The sequence below is a fragment of the Bufo gargarizans genome, chromosome 8 (genome assembly GCF_014858855.1).
Source record: "Bufo gargarizans isolate SCDJY-AF-19 chromosome 8, ASM1485885v1, whole genome shotgun sequence".
Classification (NCBI taxonomy): Eukaryota; Metazoa; Chordata; class Amphibia; order Anura; family Bufonidae; genus Bufo; species Bufo gargarizans.
Window position 1 is genome coordinate 183,480,521 of NC_058087.1, and position 21,670 is coordinate 183,502,190.

General features: G+C 43.6%; 1 protein-coding gene across 1 annotated transcript in view; it reads left to right on the forward strand.

Moving 5' to 3' along the window:
- Positions 1-21,670, forward strand: part of CACNA1H (calcium voltage-gated channel subunit alpha1 H) — a 178,958-nt gene that overhangs the window by 102,598 nt on the left and 54,690 nt on the right. The window contains 7 exon segments of the mRNA XM_044303896.1: positions 14,247-14,402; positions 16,867-16,957; positions 17,243-17,451; positions 17,673-18,059; positions 18,061-18,108; positions 18,781-18,881; positions 21,480-21,603. Coding sequence (XP_044159831.1) covers positions 14,247-14,402; positions 16,867-16,957; positions 17,243-17,451; positions 17,673-18,059; positions 18,061-18,108; positions 18,781-18,881; positions 21,480-21,603 — 1,116 coding nt within the window.

A 21,670-nucleotide genomic window follows, 5' to 3' on the forward strand; every position in this document is an offset into this window, starting at 1 on the left:
GAGGACATGGGTTGCTAGATGGCCGCTAGCACATCCGCAATATCCAGTCCCCATAGCTCTGTGTGCTTTTATTGTGTAAACAAAACGATTTGAAACATATGCAAATTACCCTGAGATGAGTCCTGTACGTGAGATGAGTCAGGGACAGGACTCATCTCAGGGTAATTTGCATATGTATCAAATCGTTTTTTTTACACAATAAAAGCACACAGAGCTATGGGGACTGGGTATTGCGGATGTGCTAGCGGCCATCTAGCAACCCATATGCTCAGCTCTATACACAAAATCCCGGTGACAGGTTCCCTTTAACCAGCATCAAAAGGGGCCCCCACATAATCTATGCTATGGGGTCCATTAACATTTTGAACAACAGGATGAAAAAGAGTTTATGATCTTCAAAGATGAAGAAATATCCAAATATGACATGTGACCATGATACATTCCGAAATTATCTGATGGGTCATTCCGAAACATAATCATTGGGGTCACGTCCAAGATCACTAATCCCAGAATTAATATTTATTTGTTGATTTGTCTTGGCCACAAAGTAAAGGAATAGTTGGAGGCTCCTAGAAGAGAACCATGAAGAATTCCTGCATTCGTCTGAATCTTTTTTGAAAAGGATTTAGAACAATCTGTTGTTAGAACTGAGTCCATATTTCCACAGTGGGCGCTCAAAGCCTAATTAACGTCTTCATTAAAAATTGGCTTTGATGCTTTCCAAGTGGAGGCAGAAAGTCTGATCCTGACATCAACACATCAAATGTAAGAAACTCACCGATAACAAATGAAAGAGGAAATTGGATTCTCCTTTATGCTATCAGATCACAGTGTATCAGAACCAGTTATTACTGTCAGGTGATGCTAATTGGCTCTGCTGATATCTGAGCCAATATTTCCAGTTATTATTTATTGATTCAAGTCATTAACATTAATTATACTTACAATATTTTGAAGCATTTACTCACTGTAAAAATATAATTGCTATAATACTGCTCCTATGTAGAAGAATATAAATACTATAATACTGCCTCCTATGTACAATATAACTACTATAATACTGCTCCTATGTACAAGAATATAACTACTATAATACTGCTTCTATGTACAAGAATATAACTACTATAATACTGCTCCTATGTACAAGAATATAACTACTATAATACTGCTCCTATGTACATGAATGTAACTACTATAATACTGCTCCTATGTACAAGAATATAACTACTATAATACTGCTCCTATGTACAAGAATATAACTACTATAATACTGCCTCCTATGTACAAGAATAGAACTACTATAATACTGTTCCTATTTACAAGAATATAACTACTATAATACTGCTCCTATGTACAAGAATATAACTACTATAATACTGCTCCTATGTACAAGAATATAACTACTATAATACTGCCTCCTATATACAAGAATATAACTACTATAATACTGCCTCCTATATACAAGAATATAACTACTATAATACTGCTCCTATGTACAAGAATATAACTACTATAATACTGCCTCCTATGTACAAGAATATAACTACTATAATACTGCTCCTATGTACAAGAATATAACTACTATAATACAGCCTCCTATGTACAATAATATAACTACAGTGGTCCCTCAAGTTACAATAATTATTTGTTTCAGGATGCCCATTGTACAGTATGTTGAAACCATTGTAAGTTGAGTAATCGGTTCCAAAGCTCTAAAATGTCATCCAAGATAAGAGAAAATGAAGGTTTAGTAAAAAATAGGCAGATAACTTGTCAATTTCGGGTTGTGGGAGCGAAACACCACACGGAGCATAGGAAGGAAAGGGGTGAAGGAATAAGAGCTGGAAACTAGGCAAAGGAAATGGACACCTCCCAGTAAAACCCTAATCAAAGTCCTGACTAACTGCCAATATGAACAGACCCCAGGTGTGTTGATACGCAGAATTACCTAGTGTCCTAACTCACCCTATAGGACCCTCATACTAATGTCAGGACTGAAACAACCTGTTCCTCCAAAAGGAAGGACGAACAGGAATCTCCCTCAGGCCTTAATACAAATTGGAAATGCAACACACAAAAAACTCAAACAAAATACAAAGAGAAAGAAAACACTTAACTTCAAGTGGCTATGGCAGCACCAGGAACTAAGCTGAGATCCACACACAAGCTATCCACAACTCCAACAGAAACTATAAACCGCATAGCAAAGTGGGAGAAACAACAATAAATAGAGAAGGTTAAATTACCCTAATAGCCACACCTGGGAAAAGAAGGTGTGGCAAGCACCAGAAACTTGCTAATTTGATCCAAACGGAAAACATGTCAGATCAAACCACGTGTTGCTAGTCTCACCGATCTCCTGCCACCTTTCGTGGGAACGTCCGTGACAGTACCCCTCTTCTACGGGTGACCTCCAGGCACCCAGGACCAACTTTATCCGGATGAGACCTGTGAAAGGTTTTCACCAAAAGACTGGCATTCACGTCAGATGCCGGTACCCACATCCTTTCCTCTGGTCCATAGCTAGAGATGAGCGAACTTCAGGTCAAAGTTCGGGTTCAGGACCCGAACTTGACCTCGAACCCGGACCGCATTAAAGTCAATGGGGACCCGAACTTCACTTTATTATTTTCCGTTATAACATGGCCATTGAGGGGTTAAAAAAAACAAAAAAAAACTCATCCACTTGATCACGCAGCCGGTATTCTCTTCTTTCTGCAGGACCTGCAAAAGGACCTGCGATGACGTCACCAAGCTCACCATGTGGTGAGCGTGGTGAAGTCATCACAGGTCCTTTTGCAGGTCCTGCAGAAAGAAGAGGATACCGGCTGCGTGATCAAGTGGATGAGGTGAGTTTATTTTATTTTATTATTTTTAACCCCTCAATGGCCATTTTATTTACCGGTAGCATTCTGTCTTAAGAATGCTATTATTTTCCGTTAGAACCATGTTATAATGGAAAATAATAAAATCACCCAAACACCGAACCCGATCCCAAACTTCAGTGGAAAAGTCCAAGTTCGGGTCCAGGTACTTTGCAGTTCGGGTTCACTCAACCCTATCCATAACCCTTCTAGTGAACAAGATACTGAAGAGATCTACGAAGAACTCGAGAGTCAATAATCTTGGCGATCTGGAATTCCAAACTGACGTCCACCCTGACAGGAGAGGGTGGCAAGGGGGACGACTCCAAAGGTTAAACATATCTCTTCAACAAAGATTTGTGAAACATATTATGAATTTTCAGAGCCTGAGGAATTTCAAGACGAAAAGCTACAGGATTATTAATGTCAGTGATCTTATATGGACCAATAAACCTTGGACCCAACTTCCAAGAAGGAACCTTAATTTAATGTTTCTTGTGGACGGCCACACAGAATCACCCATTCTCAGGTCCGGACCATTCATATGTTTCCTGTCAAGCCCACGTTTATACTTGTTGCCCATATTCATCAAGTTATTTTGAATTTTCTGCCATATAGATGACAATGATGATGAAAAACGTTCCTCTTTAGGAATATCGGAAGTATCCGAACCAGAGAATGTGCCAAATTGTGGGTGAAACCCATATGCCCCAAAAAATGTCGACTTACAAGTGAACTCCTCTATACGATTGTTTATGGCAAACTCTGCCAAAGACAAAAACAAAGACCACTCCTCCTGGTTCTCAAAGACAAAACATCGTAAGCTTCCAGACTCTGATTAGTGCGCTCCGTCTGTCCATTCATCTGAGGATGAAAAGCAGAAGAAAAAGACAGTTGTACGCTCAGCTGAGTACAGAACGACTTCCAGAATCTGGACACAAACTGAGTCCCACGATCCGAGACCACATTAGAGGGAATGCCATGAAGTTTCACAATGTTGTCAACAAATACCTGTGCAAGTGTTTTAGCATTAGGTAGGCCTGGTAATGCTATGAAGTGCACCATTTTACTGAAACGATCAACTGCCACCAGAATAACTGTCTTTCCAGACGAATTAGGCAGATCAGTAATAAAATCCATGGATAAGTGAGTCCATGGTCTGGAAAGGATGGGCAACGGACGTAGAGATCCAGAAGGTCGAGTATGTGTCACCTTAGCACATTCACAGATACTACAGGCCGACACATAGTCCTCAACACACTTATGCAACCCCGGCCACCAGAATCTACGAGAGATGAGGTCAGCAGTGGATTTGCTCCCCGGGTGTCCCGTAAGAACCGTACAGTGATGTTCCTCAAACACCTTATGATTCAATTCTGATGGAACAAACAATTTCCCAGAGGGGCAAGACTCCGGTGTGTCTTCATGAGCCTCTAACACCTTCACTTCTAGGTCAGGGTATAGAGCGGATATCACCACCCCCTCCAACAGTATAGGAGTTGGTTTTTCAAAATCACCACCTCCAGGAAAACTATGTGACAAGGCGTCTGCCTTGACGGTCTTAACCCCAGGATGATAAGTGACAATTAAATTGAATCTAGTGAAAAACAAAGACCATCTGGCCTGCCTTGTGTTCAGTCGTTTAGCCGACTCCAGATTTGTGTGATGTGTGAACACCGTGATCGGATGAATCGCCCCTACCAACGAATGACGCCACTCCTCAAAAGCCAACTTAATGGCCAGCCACTCTCTGTTGCCCACTGTGGCAGAGAGTTTTTTACAGAAAAATGCACATGGACGCCATTTACCAGGCGACGGGCCCTGCGATAAGACTGCTCCTACCCCCACCTCGGATGCGTCAACTTCCACAATGAAAAGTTCTGATACATCCGGCTGCACCAATATAGGGGCAGAAGCAAAGTACTCCTTAACCGCAGAATAGGCCCGCAACTCTAAATCAGACCACACTGAAACATCCGTCCCTTTCTTAGTCATGTCTGTTAAGGGTTTCACCACTGTCGAATAGTTCTGAATACATTTTTGGTAATAGTTGGTGAACCCCAAAAACCGCATAAGAGCCTTCAGAAATGAGCATCAATCAGGTTCACCCCTGCCCTGCTGTCGATAAACACCTCAATCCCCACAGATCCAGGAGTAGCTCCCCCTAATTGCATGGGTTCATCCCCAGACATAAACCCAGGAGTATCTTCACCCAAAGTGTCAGAGGAAGACGATACATTATGTGATAGTACGTCTCTCTCTCAGGCGTCTATCAATGCGTACTGCAAGACACACAGCGGCTTCCAGAGACTCAGGATTCTCATGAAAGGCCAAAGCGTCCTTCAGCCTCTGATAATCCCTGACAGAACTGACTACGGAGAGCCGGATCGTTTCACTCAGTAGCCCACCTCCTAAACTCAGAGCAATAGATCTCAGCAGAACGCTCTCCCTGACGAAGGCCACGTAGCTTGGTCTTGGCCAGGGAGGTCCAATCTGTGTCATCATAGATGAGACCTAGAGCTTTGAAAAATTCATCCACCGACCGAAGAGACTGCAATCCAGTCGGCAGAGAAAAAGCCAATGACTGAGCATACCCTTTAAGCAACAAAATAACCATACTAACTCTCTGAATCTCATCCCCAGATGAGTGTGGATGTAGCCTAAAATACAGTTTGCACGCCTCCCTAAACAAAATGAAATGATCACATCCCCCAGAGAATCTGTCTGGGAGGGAAACTTTAGGCTTGAGACAGGCCTGGTAACCGCCACCACTAGGACCAGCAGCCTGTGGTCTCTGGATCTGCGAGACGGTGTGCGGAGGTCAGCTACCTCCAAAGACAGCCCCTGCAGCTGTCCAGGCAGTGCAGCAATAGGATCCATGGCTGTACTGAAACAAGCAAAAAAAAGATCCACACACAAGCTATCCACAACTTCAACAGAAGCTATAAACCGCATAGCAAAGTGGGAGAAACAACAATAAATAGAGAAGGTTAAATGACCCTAATAGCCACACCTGGGGAAAGAAGGTATGGCAAGCACCAGAAACAACACAGACGTCATTTGATCCAAACGCAAAACATGTCAGATCAAACCACGTGTTGCCAGTCTCACAGATCTCCTGCCACCTGTCGTGGTAACGTCTGTGACATAACTAAGACTGATTAAACAAGTCCTTACATATAAAAGTCAGGAATAGCTGCTAACTAGCAACTAATACAGCTATTTTACCAGAGAAGTGTCCTTGATCGATTGGATCTGAGTCTGAGGCATTGTATGTTGAGTCTAGTTTCAACCTACGATAGGTCGGAAAATACCATTGTATGTTGAAAATATTGTATCCTGAGGCCATTGTATCTTGAGGGATCACTGTAGTATAATACTGCACCTATGTACAAGAATATAACTACTATAATACTGCCTCCTATGTACAAGAATATAACTACTATAATACTGCCTCCTATGTACAAGAATCTAACTACTATAATACTGCTCCTATGTACAAGAATATAACTACTATAATACTGCCTCCTATGTACAAGAATATAACTACTATAATACTGCCTCCTATGTACAAGAATATAACTACTATAATACTGCCTCCTATGTACAGGAATATAACTGCTATAATACTGCCTGCTATGTACAGGATATAACTACTATAATACTGCTTCTATGTACAGGAATATAACTACTCATAATACTGCTCCTATGTACAAGAATATAACTACTATAATACTGCCTCCTATGTACAAGAATATAACTACTATAATACTGCTCCTATGTACAGGAATATAACTACTATAATACTGCTCCTATGTACAAGAATATAACTACCATAATACTGCTCCTATGTACAAGAATATAACTACTGTAATACTGCTCCTATGTACAAGAATATACTACTATAATACTGCTCCTATGTACAGGAATATAACTACTATAATACTGCTCCTATGTACAGGAATATAACTACTATAATACTGCTCCTATGTATAAGAATATAAATACTATAATACTGCCTCCTATGTACAAGAATATAACTACTATAATACTGCTCCTATGTACAAGAATATAACTACTATAATACTGCCTCCTATGTACAAGAATATAACTACTATAATACTGCCTCCTATGTACAAGAATATAACTACTATAATACTGCCTCCTATGTACAGATATAACTGCTATAATACTACTCCTATGTACAGATATAACTACTATAATACTGCTTCTATGTACAGGAATATAACTACTATAATACTGCTCCTATGTACAAGAATATAACTACTATAATACTGCCTCCTATGTACAAGAATATAACTACTATAATACTGCCTCCTATGTACAAGAATATAACTACTGTAATACTGCTCCTATGTACAAGAATATAACTACTATAATACTGCTCCTATGTACAGGAATATAACTACTATAATACTGCTCCTATGTACAAGAATATAACTACTATAATACTGCTCCTATGTACAAGAATATAACTACTGTAATACTGCTCCTATGTACAAGAATATAACTACTATAATACTGCTCCTATGTACAAGAATATAACTACTATAATACTGCTCCTATGTACAGGAATATAACTACTATAATACTGCTCCTATATACAGGAATATAACTACTATAATACTGCTCCTATGTATAAGAATATAACTACTATAATACTGCCTCCTATGTACAAGAATATAACTACTATAATACTGCTCCTATGTACAAGAATATAACTGCTATAATACTGCTCCTATGTACAAGAATATAACTACTATAATACTGCCTCCTATGTACAAGAATATAACTATTATAATACTGCTCCTATGTACAAGAATATAACTACTATAATACTGCCTCCTATGTACAAGAATATAACTACTATAATACTGCTCCTATGTACAAGAATATAACTACTATAATACTGCTCCTATGTACAAGAATATAACTACTATAATACTGCTCCTATGTACAAGAATATAACTACTATAATACTGCTCCTATGTACAAGAATATAACTACTATAATACTGCCTCCTATGTACAAGAATATAACTACTATAATACTGCCTCCTATGTACAAGAATATAACTACTATAATACTGCCTCCTATGTACAGGAATATAACTGCTATAATACTGCCTGCTATGTACAAGGATATAACTACTATAATACTGCTTCTATGTACAGGAATATAACTACTATAATACTGCTCCTATGTACAAGAATATAACTACTATAATACTGCCTCCTATGTACAAGAATATAACTACTATAATACTGCCTCCTATGTACAAGAATATAACTACTGTAATACTGCTCCTATGTACAAGAATATAACTACTATAATACTGCTCCTATGTACAGGAATATAACTACTATAATACTGCTCCTATGTACAAGAATATAACTACTATAATACTGCTCCTATGTACAAGAATATAACTACTGTAATACTGCTCCTATGTACAAGAATATAACTACTATAATACTGCTCCTATGTACAGGAATATAACTACTATAATACTGCTCCTATGTACAGGAATATAACTACTATAATACTGCTCCTATGTATAAGAATATAACTACTATAATACTGCCTCCTATGTACAAGAATATAACTACTATAATACTGCTCCTATGTACAAGAATATAACTGCTATAATACTGCTCCTATGTACAAGAATATAACTACTATAATACTGCCTCCTATGTACAAGAATATAACTATTATAATACTGCTCCTATGTACAAGAATATAACTACTATAATACTGCCTCCTATGTACAAGAATATAACTACTATAATACTGCTCCTATGTACAAGAATATAACTACTATAATACTGCTCCTATGTACAGGAATATAACTACTATAATACTGCCTCCTATGTACAAGAATATAACTACTATAATACTGCCTCCTATGTACAAGAATATAACTACTATAATACTGCTCCTATGTACAAGAATATAACTACTATGGGGGGGCGGAGCTTGACTTCCGGCCAGGCCAGACGCATGTGAGAGAGCTCCTCTCCATGAGAGCCAGCAAACTGGTTTATTTCGCTTTCCAGCCTACACAGAATGGGTAAAGTGGGACGATATATCCCTAGAGACAAGCCAGAACCTGCCAGATTGGACTGAGGTCCTCAGGACATGGATAAATTCCTGAACAAGAGGCCTTCGGCTGCGAGTGCTGCCAAGATGGCGCTGCCTGAGCACGAGGATTGGCTGCAGGAAGCAGAGGGAGCGGACGGCGTCTCATCAGATCTGGATGCCTGGACTCCGCACCTCCACCTCGGCGCCTATTTCGCGCCAATTCATCCAACAAGCCCTATCATCGGCGTTAGCCCCGGTGATTCAAGATCTTACTGAAATCAAGTGCGACGTGAAGCACATCGGGCACCGCGTGGAGAAGCTGGAGCACACGCAGGCGGCCATCCTGACCTTTGCTCACACACTGGGCGACAACAGTGCCGCACTTGCTGCCTCTTTAGATACTGCCTACGCTCTGATAGAAGACCAAGAAAACCGCAGCCGACGAAAGAATATCCGGCTGCGGGGTCTCCCAGAGCAGGTTCTGCATGAAGCGCTACCTGAGGCGGCAGCCGCCATTTTTTCCGGCCTGCTAGGTGCAGAAAGAGCAGCTGAAGTCTGCATAGAGCGCATCCACAGAGCACTTAGGCCAAAACCGAGGGACAATGACCCACCGAGGGATGTGGTCTGTGGCCTGTTACGGTATGTGGACACAGCAGCAATTCTTAAAGCTGCAAGAGAGCAGAAAGAACCGCTCTATGAGGGGGCGAAGATCCTCCTATTTCAGGACTTAGCACCCTCCACATTGAATAAGCGAAGGATACTCCGTCCGCTTACCGACCATCTGAGAGCTGTTAAAATGCCCTACAAGTGGCTGTTCCCGTTCAGTCTGACTTTCGCATCCGAGGGCAAACGATGCACAATCCGCACACCAGCGGACTTACCAGCAGCGTGGACTCTGCTTCACACGACTCCTCTGGATATACCATCATGGCTCCCGTCGGCCGACACAGGAGTCCCTTTGCCAGAGTTACCGGAGGAGCAGAGATGGGTTAAAGCCTCTACAAAGAGAAAGCTCAACAATAGGCCATAAGGTCTGCTGCCCTGATTTAAGACTTTTGCCCCACTCGCAGATGGCAGCTCCTTGAACCGGTGCTTCCTGGCTGCTGGATGTTGTGGACGATCTTCAGTCCCTGAACGCAAGTATTTGTTACAGCCATCTATGACTTCTTTGTTGGTTGCCTGCTTCTAGTAGCCAGCTGTGATCTGCTGATCCGAGGACTTGGCCTGAGATATCTCGGTCCGCTGGTCTACAGGCGGTGGAACCCTGGGTCGGGTTGGCCCGGACGGGCAATCCGTGAACCGCTGCCATACCATCGCACCATCCCTGCCCTTGTTATTATGCATTACCCGATTCCACATGTTTAACTCACATGTTTGTATTATGCTTGCTTTTGAACTTGTTTGTCCCATGGCAATGGCAGGGCGGTAAGGGGTGTCAGTCTTATTGATTGGCCCCTGGTTCAGTCAGGTCATTCAAATGATACCTAGGCTACTCTACGAAATGTATTCAAGGTTGTGTTTGCTGTGGCTCGTGGGACAGGCTGGCTTACTCCCCCCCCCCCCCGTATAGCCGCTTGCCTTAGACCGTCATGGCACTCACCAGGGACCTAATGGCGCAACCCTGGTACAAGCGCCTTACAATAGGCTGGCTTGGGCCATTCGCGCTTTGCCTTGCTTTGCTGGGCTGCGCGCTGGGCACAAGCCACCCGACCCCTATGTTGGAGATTTTCTCCGTTCCCCGGTTGTTTTTGAGGTTTGACACTTCACTTTATTTCCCTGATCGCACGCATGATTCCCAGCAACTAGCAGCTCAATGGTATACACTTGTACTATGTCATGGCATTGATTAAGTGTACCTCCTTTAATGTCAGAGGATTTAACACACCCCAGAAGAGGTCACAGGTTGTGCGTATGTTAAAAAAGTCGCACACAGACATCTGTTTTCTCCAGGAATTACACTTTAAGTCAGCGCACGTGCCCACTCTCCCCAAGTCCTACTTCCAGCACTGGTTCATTAGCGCGTTCAGCAGTGCAGCTAGAGGAGTTGGCATTGCCATATCAAAGAAAGTTCCCTTCCAGTTGTCTTGCATACAGGATGACCCAGAGGGACGCTATGTATTTGTAAAGGCTCAATAGGCACACAGATAGTGACCTTACCCAGCCTATACTGCCCCAATCGTGGTCAAACAAAGTGGCTTGTCAGTACCTTGAAGACGTTTGCCTCCTTCGCTGAAGGAATTAGAGTAATAGGTGGCGATCTTAATATGGCGCTGAATCCTTTAATGGATGCGTCTGACGGCTCTTCCCAACTGACCCAAGCGGCTTTAGGTAGGGTTAATGCCTATCTAGCAGAAGCCAACTTAGTGGACTCCTGGCGGCTGCTCCATCCTGCTGACAGAGATTATACCTTCTTTTCGGCACCGCACAACACTCATAAGAGGCTGGATTATGTCCTGATCTCGGGCAGTTGTGCCGACAGGGTGGAGCAGGCTACCATTGAGCCCGTTACGGTCTCGGACCATGCCTCGGTGTCAACCTCAATCCACTTTCCCACGTTACCTATACAAACCAAACAGTGGCGTCTAAATGAGACACTCCTAGATAAGCAGTCAGACCTAGACACCCTCAGTCAGAAGCTAACGTGGTTCTTTACCGAGAATTCCACTGAGGGGATGCCACTCGCCACTATCTGGGAGACGCACAAGCAGGTTATGAGAGGCGAGCTCATTGCGCTGGGCAGTAGGGTTAAAAGAAACAGACAGGAGCACTTGAATTCCCTACTTAAGCAAATTGCGGCTATTGAGTCTGTACATAATCGCTCTAGAGCCCTATTGGCCAGGGAGCAGTTAACTACCCTGAGGAAGCAACTAACGGATCATCTAAATATAGGTTATGCAAAAACGTACCAATACTCGCAATTTCGCTTTTATTCTCACGGAGACAAGGGCACGAAACTAATGTCCTCTCTCCTGAAACAGAGGAAGGACTCAATGTATATAGCAGGGATTAATAAGAGAGATGGTACTACTGTACACAAAACGTCGGATATAGCCACTGAGTTCCAAAAATTTTACCAAGACTTGTACGGTCTCCCCGAGGAGGTAACCGGGTCCACTGCGGATAGGGCCTCCTTGATCGATGACTTCCTGCACCGCCTGCAGCTCCCCACACTAACTGAGGAGGAGGGTCAAACTCTTCTATCCCCAGTAACGGAGAAGGAAGTCACAAATATTTTAAGCTCCATGCCAATGGGGAAAAGCCCGGGCCCTGACGGCTTCCCCGTGGGATATTATAAGAAATTCTCAAAAATTCTGGCCCCACACCTTGCTGCCTGGTGCAATGAGCTCCTGAGTGGCTCACAGCTACATACGCAGTCCCTTGAGGCCACAGTCACTATTCTCCCCAAACCCGGTAAAGACCCTAAATTATGTGGCAGCTATAGACCAATTTCGCTTTTGAACGTTGACATTAAGGTCTGGGCGAAACTTCTTGCAACTAGAATTAGTGTCCTTCTTCCGAAACTCATTAACCCTGAACAAGCAGGATTTGTCCCTGGCAGGGAAGGCAGCCACAACTCCTGCAGAATCCTGTCCACCATTCAGCTAGCGATGAAAAAACGCCTCCCCCTGGTCCTGCTGGGTGTAGATGCGGAGAAGGCCTTTGACCGGGTGAACTGGGCTTATATGATTAAAACTTTGCAAAAATTTGGCTTCCCCGAGCAATTTCAGAGGGCTATCATGTCACTGTATGGAGGCCCTAGCGCCCGGATCAGAGTTAATGGCACCTTATCACCTCCCTTCCCTATCAGGAATGGGACGAGGCAGGGTTGCCCCCTGTCCCCTGCCCTATACATATTAGTCATGGAAACCCTGCTACAGGCCATCAGAGACCATCCTGGCATCAGGGGACTCCAGTTGGATAAAAGCCTATAGAATATCTCAACGCAGCTTATGCTGACGACCTCCTAGTCATGGTTTCAAACCCGGTTGAGGCCTTCCCGCATCTATTATCCTTGTTTGAACGGTACGGACAAGTGTCCAATTTTAAAGTGAACTACACAAAATCTGAAGCCATGAATATATCGGCTCCGACCAAACAAATTCACCTGCTAAAGACGAAAACCCCTTTCATATGGCAAACGTCTCACTTGTCCTACCTGGGAATTAAGATCCCTTGTAGAATGGATGAGCTTTTCCGGCTGAACTATGCTGCACTACTGAACGATGCCCAACAACAACTGCACACGCTGAGAATTCCGTATATTTCCTGGATGGGCCGAAAAAATTTGTTGAAAACGTATATAATGCCCAAGATACTGTATGTGATGCAGATGCTGCCTGTCTTTCTTCCCTCCTCCTTCTTTACACAAATTAGAAGGCTCTTCAGCACCTTTCTTTGGGGGGGGAGGGGAGCGAGACTGGCACATCGCACGCTGATTCTGAGAAGGGATCGGGGAGGTATGGCTCTACCTGACGCTCAGCTATACTATAAGGCCATTCACCTGAAGAGGTGGCTACACATCCATGCCCCCTGGTCTACCATCCTGGGTAGGGAGCTTGAGATATCCCAGCTCGACAAACAACAGAGAGCGGGGTTATGGGGTCTGAACTCATCTTCACTTCACTCACATATACTGCTTAAAGGCACAGCGGCTGTCATCAGACAACTGAACAAAGACAAAGGCTTATTACATACTCTCTCACCGCTGATGCCGGCTGACCTTGCTCCATTCATTGTGAGACCCACTGCTGACACCGTGTCACCTGTATGGAACAAGCTACGTAAATACACCGTTACAGAGTTCTTAGATGGGGCATCAGGTGCTCTCCCTGCACATCACTCCCTAAATCGCATTTTACATTCTAGCAACTTTTTAGATGCCATAGAATATAACTCTATCAGCAAGCCACTATTGGCGTCTAGATCACCCACCACAGAGTCAACATGGTTCGAGAAGTTGCTACACTTAAAATCCCCCCCCCAGCAAAATAATCTCTAAGCTATATTTGGCTCTTACTGTCCAGACTCCTATAGGGGTCCCACAATACTTGAAAACCTGGGCATCCGAGCTCAATTTAGAATTCTCAGAAACGGACATACTACGCATACATGCTCATTCCCACGGATTCTCAAGATGTGTGAAGGTGCAAGAGCACTCATACAAAGTGATGACCCAGTGGTACCAAACACCTAAACAACTGTTCTTAAAAGGTTTTCTGTTCATGTAGATGATGGATCAATAACCTGTTCCTGTCTTTTTTCTACGTTTTCTCTTAGATTCTTACCCAGGAGGACTGGAACATGGTGCTGTATAACGGGATGGCCTCCACTTCATCTTGGGCGTCTCTTTATTTTGTGGCTCTTATGACGTTCGGAAATTACGTCCTGTTTAACCTCTTGGTGGCCATTCTGGTGGAAGGCTTTCAGGCAGAGGTAAACTTACTGGTCAGCTTTCCAATAGGGACCCAGAGGCAGCCATTGTTAGGACAGGGCCAAGGCAGTCAATCATTTTGGTTCACTTTTTTCCGACACCAGGGTGAGCTTTTCCAATATGGCTTCCTCTACGCATCCTACAAAGGTTCTGCATGGTATTGAGGGACCACAGACAGATGACATATACATTGTGCTATAGGCTCAACTTCTATTATAGTCATTCCGAGCAGGAAGATGTGTCGAGAAGGAAAAAGCTCCTGTGCATGACTTTGAAGATAAAGTCAAGAGCGTTAAGTGGGCATGATATATCCATGTCGCTGAAATGCCGTAATCTACATGCACATGATAAGAGCGTCTGGCACAGTCTGACTACTCCGTGAATTATGTCTCCGAAATGGAGCTTGAAATGGATAATAAAAATTACAAGACTTCTAGGAAATGAAGTCCCCCCTCCCGCCGGACCCCCTCCTACAATGCTGACTGTTCCCATTTTTCTGCTAACCAAAAGAAATTTGCCAAGTGATGATCTAAGTCTCGAAATAACCTTGAAGCCTAGGAAAGGGGTAAGGGGTGGGGGTGGGGAAGCGTTAGACAGTCGTTAGCACCTCGTTATCGGCACCCAAGTCTTCGACTAATTAAAAAAAAAATCCTTTAGTCATCATAGCATTCATCAATTTTGTGAAGTTTTTACAGGATCACAGAAGGAAGGGACATTAATATGATAAATCGCACATAGCCCCCTCAACAGCCGCGCGCTTCAAGCATCAAATTAGCGTAAATGTCCAAAAAAAAGATAGTCATTGTATGGATGTAATAAAGTAATGGACTGTTGTATGTGATGTATTGCTGCACCGAGTTCATCGGAACATTCCATTAGGAGCTAAGTGACTGTACAATTAGGGATTCAGACTTTAAAGTTCTTTTTCTAGCAAAGTTTCTTTTGTTCTATATATAATCTTTAAAACTAGGATATGACTTAAAGGGGTGCTCCAAGGGGAAATATTATCTGTGTCTAGATCATTTACAAGGAGAGACAGGGAGGCAGTACTATCTGCACCTACATTATTTACAGGGAAATACAGGGAGGCAGTACTATCTGTACCTACATCATTTACAGGGTAATACAGAGAGGCAGTACTATCTGTATCTGCATTATTTATAGGGAGAGACAGGGAGGCAGTACTATCTGTACCTACATCATTTGCAAGGAGAGACAGGGAGACAGTATTATCTGTACCTATATCATTTACAGGGAGAGACAGGGAGGCAGTACTATCTGTACCTACATAATTTACAGAGAGAAACAGGGAGGCAGTACTATTTGCACCTGCATTATTTATAGGGTGAGACAGGGAGGCAGTACCATATGTATCTACATCATTGACCGGAGAGAGACGGGGAGGTAGTACTATCTGCACATCATTTACATGGAGAGACAGGGAGGCAGTACTATCTGTACCTATCTCATTTACAGGGAGGCAGTACTCTTTGTACCTACCTCATTTACAAGGAGAGACAGGGAGGCAGTACTATCTGTACCTACATCATTTACAGGGAGAGACAGGGAGGCAGTACTATCTGTACCTACATCATTTACAGGGAGAGAAAGGGAGGCAGTACTATCTGTATCTACATCATTTATAAGGAGAGACAGGGAGGCAGTACTATCTGTACCTACATCATTTGCAAGGAGAGACAGGGAGACAGTACTATCTGTACCTACATCATTTACAGCGAGAGACAGGGAGGCAGTACTATCTGTATCTACATAATTTACAGAGATGGATAGGGAGGCAGTAGTATCTGTACCTATGTCATTTACATGGAGAGACAGGGAGGCAGTACTATCTGTACCTACATCATTTACAGGGAGAGAAAGGGAGGTAGTACTATGTGTATCTACAAAATTTACAAGGAGAGACAGGGGGGCAGTACTATCTGTACCTAAATAATTTGGAGGGAGACAGAGGAAGGCAGTACTATCTGTACCTACATCATTTACAGAGAGACACAGGGAGGCAGTACTATTTGTACCTACATCATTTACAGTTAGACACAGGGAGGCAGTACTATCTGTACCTACATCATTTACAGGGAGACACAGGGGGCAGTACTATCTGTAGCTACATAAGTATGAACACCCTCAAACATCCCATCTATATGAGCTTATTAAACGTCTGTAATATACACATACATCTTCTTAAGGCTCCTGCCAGGTTCACACGTAAAGATTTATAACCCATGTATGAGCGATTGGCGGACTTATCGCTGACACTTTTCACGGTTAATCCTGGAATCGGCAGGACTGTGTAAAACAGATTAGAGATGTTTCATCCATCAGACTGAGATAAAACCGCAGAACCTGCAGACGCAGCAGAAGTGAGATCTGTGTTGTTCCTGTCAGATGTCAAGCGAGCCCATCTATTATATGATCCTATCACTCATCCTTATGTCTGTACGCCAGGGGGATGCCACAAGGTCAGAGACCGACGAGGACAAAATCTCTACCAATTTTGATGAAGATTTGGAAAAGCTGAAGGACCTCCGAGCTACAGGTGATGTTATTAATATGGCAGGTTCCTTCATTATGAGAATGGGTGGGCTGTGGTACCAAAAGCAAGGATTCAAAATTAAGTTATTCGGGGTGAAATAATCACTATATAGTAGATGTCCTATATTTACATGATTTGTCTTGGCCTGATGGGAGTTGTAGTTTTGCAGTGGCTGGAGAACCACAAGTTGGAGACCATTGCTCTAAAGGAAACAGGCCTTCTCTATGATGTTTCAGAAGCAGAAGGTCACTTTAACCAGTCTTCACCCTTGTGTCCTCTCCTCTACAGAGCTGAAGATGTATTCACTTGCAGTGACCCCTAATGGACACCTGGATCCTCGTTGTGCAATGCCTCCTCCCATCATCATGCGCACTGCGGCCACCCCCATGCCCACTCCAAAGAGCTCTCCTTGCATGGACTCTGTACACACGTTTGTGGATTCGAGAAGGGGAAGCAATGTGTCGATGGATCCATCAGTCTGTGATCAGAAGTCTTTGGTGGGTTTCCATTGTTCTGTCTGGGATATTTAGTATATTTACCGAGTATAGTATATATTGCCACATTGTGGTTATAAGTGGTACTGCAACTGCATAACTCTGCTAGGGAAACTTTTAAGAATTTTTTGGACAAAATAAAGATAATTTATGGCACTGCATCCATGGTGGTGCTTAGTTGAAATGATTTTTTTTTTTTTTTTATGTCTTACTTCTATCCCCAGGCCAGTGTTCGAAGCTCCCCATGTGCACCTTGGGGCACCTACAGTAACTGGGGGAGCCGTCGCTCCAGCTGGAACAGCATTGGTCGGGCACCAAGCATCAAGAAGAAGAGCCAAACTGGGGAAAGGGAATCTCTACTCTCTGGGGAGGGCAAGGGCAGCACCGATGATGATTCCGATGACTGCAGGTCCAGCTCAGTGGGCAGGATATCCATCCATCGCCGGGCAGGATCTCTGGACACCCGGGGGTCTCTGGACATTCCAGAGTTCCTGCAGGTCCCCACTTTACGACACTCGCTTAGCGTCAGCCCTTTGGCCATGGTGCCTGCAGACTACCAAGACTGCAATGGGAAAATGGTACACGTGCCCAGCGATCTGTTTGTGAGAGTAGGACAAGCACAAAGAGGAACCTGTGGACTACGAGGACGACCTTGAAGATGTGAGTCCTTACAACTGGCGTTTGGGGGGTGATGGGTCTTGTAGTTGTCCTTTCTCCACCGAGGAACATGATTCACTTCAGGCAGATCCTCTCATTCAGAGGAACGCAGCCATATCTAAGCTCAGCGTTGTTAATTACTTCTTCGTTAATGGTTCATCTGGGAAGAGGAATATGCGGAGTAATATACATTCATTGTTTTAATCCTTCCATAGTGTGCTTACCGCTGCAGTAACCCAGCAACTAATTAATACTCATTGAATTTTCTGTTACAAGGAAATACGGCACAATTAAGTTTTATTCCTCGGTTACATCACGTTCGGCTAATTAATCACAATGTTATAAGAACAAGATTTTAAAAAATCTATCTTTTTACTCTTCCTTTCCACAGAGTCTTATACTCTGTCTCAAAATTTTAAGTTTCTCCTTGTCCTTTTCCCATGTTTTGGCCATTCTAGAGTTATGGTAGGAAGACTTAGATAACCATCTCTAGAGGTCATAGCTTCGAGCTCCTGGGACCCTGGCGTCTTCCTATGGGCTTCTCAGGAACTAGGGACCAGATGCTACTGCCATCTCTGAACCTCTTATTGCTTGACCTCTGGCCTGGCCTTGTGCTAAGCTTTTCTGTTTTCATATATGATGATACTGAGTGTTACCTGTCTTCTTTGGTTGCAGAGTTACTGTTTTCGTCTCCGCAAGATACTAGAGCCTTACAAGCCCAAGTGGTGCAAGACCCATGAAGACTGGTCACTTTACATGTTTTCTCCTCAAAACCAGTAAGAGTCATCCAAAATGCCAATAACTCAAGACCCATCTTCTAACTATAATCTAGACTTTCCACCTTTTATCCACTAAGTCTCTCCATCATGGTGGCCAACCCTACTGGTCTCCAGCATCCACCTCTTTGACTGTGTGGACATGTATAACGCCTACATCTACATCTTAATGCACAAAGCAAAGTCAGTAAATGCTGTATTACACAGCCATATTCTGCTGGTGATTGTCGGGAAGGAAGCATTCCTTCCGTGCAATCGCTTGCTCACTAGCGGAGGAGACCACTGCTATTAAATGCAGGGATCTCCTCCTCAGTATAGGGGGAGCGATCGTTATGCCATTGCTCTTCCCTATATTGAATCGCTGAATTGCTTGCCGGCAACAGATCGTGATTAGACTCCGCGATCTGCCACCTGCAAACGATAATCTTTAAACCGGTCAAAATATTAGGACTGCCCGAAGAACGTGCATTTGCCCATTCATTGGGTAATCGGTGGCAGTATTACACTACCAGATGATTGCTAACGAGCGTTACTATGAACGCTCATTAGCGATCATCTGTCAGAAAATCTGCCTGTCTAATACAGCCTTAAGGCTAGTTTCACACTAGTGCTATGTATCCGGCAGGCTGTTCCAGCAGGGAACAGCCTGCCACATCTGTCAGCATTCCGGAATTGCCGGCAGCTTGAATATCTGCATCCAGTCACATTAAGCATAATGGGGACTGGCGGAGATCCGGCTGCAACCCGGCAAATATGATGAGGATCGGCCGGAAGAAAACCACTGCACACAGCAGTTTTCTTCCGGATTATTTTCGGTATATTTGCCGTGTTGCGGCCGGATCTCCACCAGTCTCTATTATAGTTAATGGGACCGGACGGAGACGTTCAAGCTACCGGCAATGCTGGAATGCAGAGAGATTCGTCAAGCTGTTCCCTGCTGGAATAGCCTGCCAGATACAGATAGCTAGTGTGAAACTAGAATAAGGGTACAACTACACAGTCAGGTTTCTGCATGCAATTTTGGAGACCAAAACCAGGAGTGAATAAAAAAAGAGGTCTAATCTGTCCTTTATCTGTATCTCATTTTATGATCCACTCCTGATTTTGGCATAAAAAAACTGCATGCAGAAACCTGACTGTGTCACCGTACCCTTAAATAAAGAGAGGGGAGAAAGTTTCTGTCAGACATTCTGATGATGACTTCTCTCCCCAGGGAACCAAAGAATTTGGTTTGTTGAAAGCCAATATTACCAAAACACACTTTCTCCCGACCGGAGCAACTCATAGGAACTGATGCACACTAAATGGTGGACCAGTCCTGCCGTAATCAATTGGTAAATACTTCCCTAAAGTGCTCAAGAATATCGAAACACAAAAGCTAAAAACAGCTCCATACATAAAGTAATCTAAGATTCATGGTGGTCACAAGCTTGCGGTATCAGAAAATCTGTGGTACCACCTTTAGATGAGGAAGCAGATGCACCCTTTGCATCTCATCATTTCTAGGTGTTTCATCCAAAATATATGTGTTTCCTTTAACATCATGATCTACCTCTGATCATTGTACCACCACACACAATACTACTGTCACTTCAGCTAGGGAACAGTGCAGACCCGATCTCCACCCACTATCCCTACCTACTAAGATGATCTGCCCTAAACGATGGCCCCCAACTGGGCGATGGCCCCTGACCTGACTAAAGCCTGTATTACACCCACCGATTTTTCAGCAGATGATTGCTAACGAGCATAATACTGCCGCCGATTGCCCAATGAATGAACAAATGCTCATTCACCGGGCAATCCAAATATTTTGACGTTATCAAATTATCATTTGCAGGCGGCAGATCGTGATGTCTAACCAGATCTGCGCGTGGCAAACCCCTATACAGCATGGGCACGAGTGATGGCATAGCGATCGCTCCTCCCTACGCTGCGGAGGAGATTGCTGCATGTAATAGCAGCGGTTTCCTCCACTGGCAAGCAGGTCTGCCACATCGGGCTGTTTAATACAGCCATAAATGTGCAGGACCTACTTAGGGGAGACAAAAGGGCAGGTCGGACAGGCCGAGTCAAAACCAGATTAACGTCAGAAGCAAGGAAGAAACAAATGCAGAGTAATATACCAAGCAGTGTCAAAACCAGGAGGTAACATAGAACCAGAAGAAGCAGGCGAGGTCACTAAGAGGCAGAAGGTCAGAAATCCAGGAACCAACATGAAACACAAAAGAGCGTGTGAGGCAAGAAGACCAATCACAGGCAACTGTGGCCAGCAGTTGCTGGCTTAAATACCCCACCAACATGAAGCACATTATGGCGGCGCCAAGCCTTATTGGCCCTGTGTCCCTGCTCCCCGATTAGTTGGTTGCCATGCTAATGGAGTAATGGCAGCAGTGCCACATTAGAGAGGCCGCACTCGCCGCAGGAGCATGGACGAGTAAGTACCTGACAACTACCAATTTCCACTAAACACGGCCCATCTCTATCAATGTCCATCTATCACCTTCATCACAGACATCAGCTTTTTCTGCCATCATCATCTTCACCACCATAGTATACAGAACACAGCCTATATTCACATTTTGTCTCTTTGGCCAGGTTTCGTATGATGTTCCAAAAGGTTATTGCCCACAAGATGTTTGACCACGTGGTTCTCGTCTTCATCTTCTTGAACTGCATCACCATTGCCTTAGAGAGACCAGATATCGACTCAAACAGCATGGTAAAAAGACTACAACATAGACCCTGGTGACTTGGTGGGACGTGGTCTTGACTTAGGTTGACCACAA